The following is a 2,549-nucleotide window of genomic DNA, read 5'->3' on the forward strand; positions in this document are numbered from 1 at the left end:
TGTCACACCCTCCTGGATTGCCCTCAGTCTGTAGGAAATGGTGGAATGTGTTCTAAATGCCTGAGGGTGACCATTAGAAGGGCATGATGTGGCAGAAGGGGCCCAGGCTTTCAGGAAAGTCTCCTCCTCCTCCTCCTCTTCCTCTTCTTCTTCCTCCTCCTCCACGGTTCCTCCTCCTCCTCCTCCTTCTTCTTCCTCTTCTTCTTCTTCTTCATGGAGTCTTGCTCTGTTGCTCAGGCTGCAGTGCAGTGCTGCAATCTTGGCTCCCTTCAACCTTCCCCTATCGGGTTCCAGTGATTCTCTGGCCTCAGTCTCCCAAGTAGCTGGGATTACGGGTGCATGCCACCACACCTGGCTAATTTTTGTATTTTTTATAGAGATGGGGTTTTGCCATGTTGGCCAGGCTGGTCTCAAACTCCTGACCTCAGGTGATCCACTGCCTTGGCCTCCCAAAGTGAGCCACTGCACCCGGCCAGAAAGTCACTTCTTATCTTTGAGCCCAAAGACAAGTTTTCCTGTATGTAAAGTTGGATCATAATATCTGCATCACCAGTTGCTGTGGGAATAAAGTGAGATCAGGCAAGGATCTGTTTCCTGGCAGGTGCTCAGAAAATGATGGCTGTTATGATTTTTGAGCACAGCAGAGGACAGATGGTCACATTCATGAGTTGCCGGTATGGGTGATGCAGTCTGTCCTTGGTGGGGTCCTGCCCTCAGGAGTCACTAGCTGAGATCCTTTGCCCAGTGAGAAGGGCTCGGAGTGCCCCCTGTACGTCACGGTTCCGGAGGCTGTAGATGACGGGGTTCAGCATGGGGGTGACTACAGTGTACATGACAGTGGCCGAACGGCCCTGCTCTGCCTCGTATCGGGCTGTGGGCTGGAAGTAGACTGCGATGACTGTCCCATAGAAGAGGCTCACCACAGCCAGGTGGGAGCCACAGGTGGACACAGCCCGGAGCCTCCCGGAGGCCGAGGGCAACTGGAGCACGGCAGCTGCGATGGCCCCACAGGAGGCGAGGATGAGCAGGAAGGGAGTGACCACCACTGCGGCACCCTTGGTGAAGATGAGCAGCTGGATGTGGTGGGTGTCGGAGCACGAGAGCCTTAAGAGAGGCTGGTGGTCACAGAAGAAGTGGGGCACTTGGTGGGAGGCACAGAAGGACAAGCAGGCCATGAGCAGGATACGCAGGAGGGAGTGGACGTGGGACACCAACCATGCCAGCCCCACCAGGGCTGTGCACATGGCCCGGGACATCCTTGTGGCATAGTGGAGGGGGTGCTGGATGGCCACGTAGTGGTCATAGGCCATGGCAGCCAGGAGACAGCTATCAGTAATCCCCAGGGCAAAGAAGTACATTTGGGTCAGGCAGCCAGCCAGTGAGATGGAGCAGTCATGGGCCATCAAGTTGGCCAACATCTTGGGCACGGTCACGGAGGTGAAACAGAGGTCAGCAAAGGACAGGTGGGCCAGCAAGGAGTACATGGGTGCATGAAGGCCTGGACTGGCCCGGATGGCAGCCACAGTAAGTCCATTACCCAGGAGGCCAGCCACATACAAGAGCAAGAACAGCACAAAGAGAGGCCGCTGCTGTCCAGGACTTGTCGTCAGTCCCAGTAGGATGAACAGGGTTCCCTCTGCAGACTCACTGGCAGCATCCATGGCAGGCTGGTTATTCGCCTGGAAGCTCAAGGATTCCTTTCTATTGACGGGTCATCTCCCTGATGTCTGAGAGAAAAGGTGAGGAAATAAATTGTTCAAGGCTTCCTGGCCATGGGAAAAATGAAGGGTTTAGAGTCAGTTAGCCCTGGCCCTACACACAGGTGTAACTGTGGGCAAGTCATTTCACCTCCCTGAACGCCTTCCTTTCTGGGCCTTAGACTTTCAATCTGTGAAATAAGAGAATTGAAGTACCTCATCTTCAAGGTCACATCCAAATTTGATAGTTTGTGATTTAAGCAAAAATAGAACAAAAGATATCGCACAAGATTTAGATCAGAGAAGGAGGAAAATATGAATGAAAAGATGAAACAGAGAGAGGTTTAACACAGAAAAGATCTGACCAGTGGACATTTATTTTGGAAAAGAAGAATGAAACAAAACCAAGATGGAGGAGAGAAACATAAGAAAGAAACTCTAGGAAAAAATCTAAAAAGCACATGTTTACATTGAAATGAATATGAACCCACAGCAGCTAGACACACAGTGGAACACCGGTAATGAAGAGGAGAATCCAGCACTTCCTAAGGGCATGGGGACAATGAACTGATGATATCCATATAATTAGATTGCCATCAAATGTTTCAGTTCAACAGTAGACTACAGAGCACAGTTTAACAATATTCAAATTCTGAAGAAAAATAGATTTTGAACTTAGAGTTCTCCACTGAGCAAAAATGTTACTCAAGTGTGAGTAAAGAATACAGATATTTTCAGACTGAAAAAAAAGAACAAGTCTGGGCACGGTGGCTCACGTGTGTAATCCCAGCACTTTGGGAGGCTGAGGTGGGTGGATCACCTGAGGTCAGGAGTTCGAGACTAGCCTGGTCA

General features: G+C 50.6%; 1 protein-coding gene across 1 annotated transcript; it reads right to left on the minus strand.

Annotated features, from left to right (window-relative positions):
* Nucleotides 1-713: 713 nt before the first annotated feature.
* LOC105721229 (olfactory receptor 1K1) lies at nt 714-1,661 on the minus strand. The gene has a single exon (XM_012458192.2). It carries the CDS (start codon nt 1,659-1,661, stop codon nt 714-716), a length of 948 nt encoding a protein of 315 aa, XP_012313615.2.
* Between the last annotated feature and the right edge of the window lie 888 nt (nt 1,662-2,549).

Source organism: Aotus nancymaae, unplaced genomic scaffold (assembly GCF_030222135.1).
Source record: "Aotus nancymaae isolate 86718 unplaced genomic scaffold, 86718_ANA_hifiasm-v0.15.2.pri h1tg000003l, whole genome shotgun sequence".
Taxonomy (NCBI): domain Eukaryota; kingdom Metazoa; phylum Chordata; class Mammalia; order Primates; family Aotidae; genus Aotus; species Aotus nancymaae.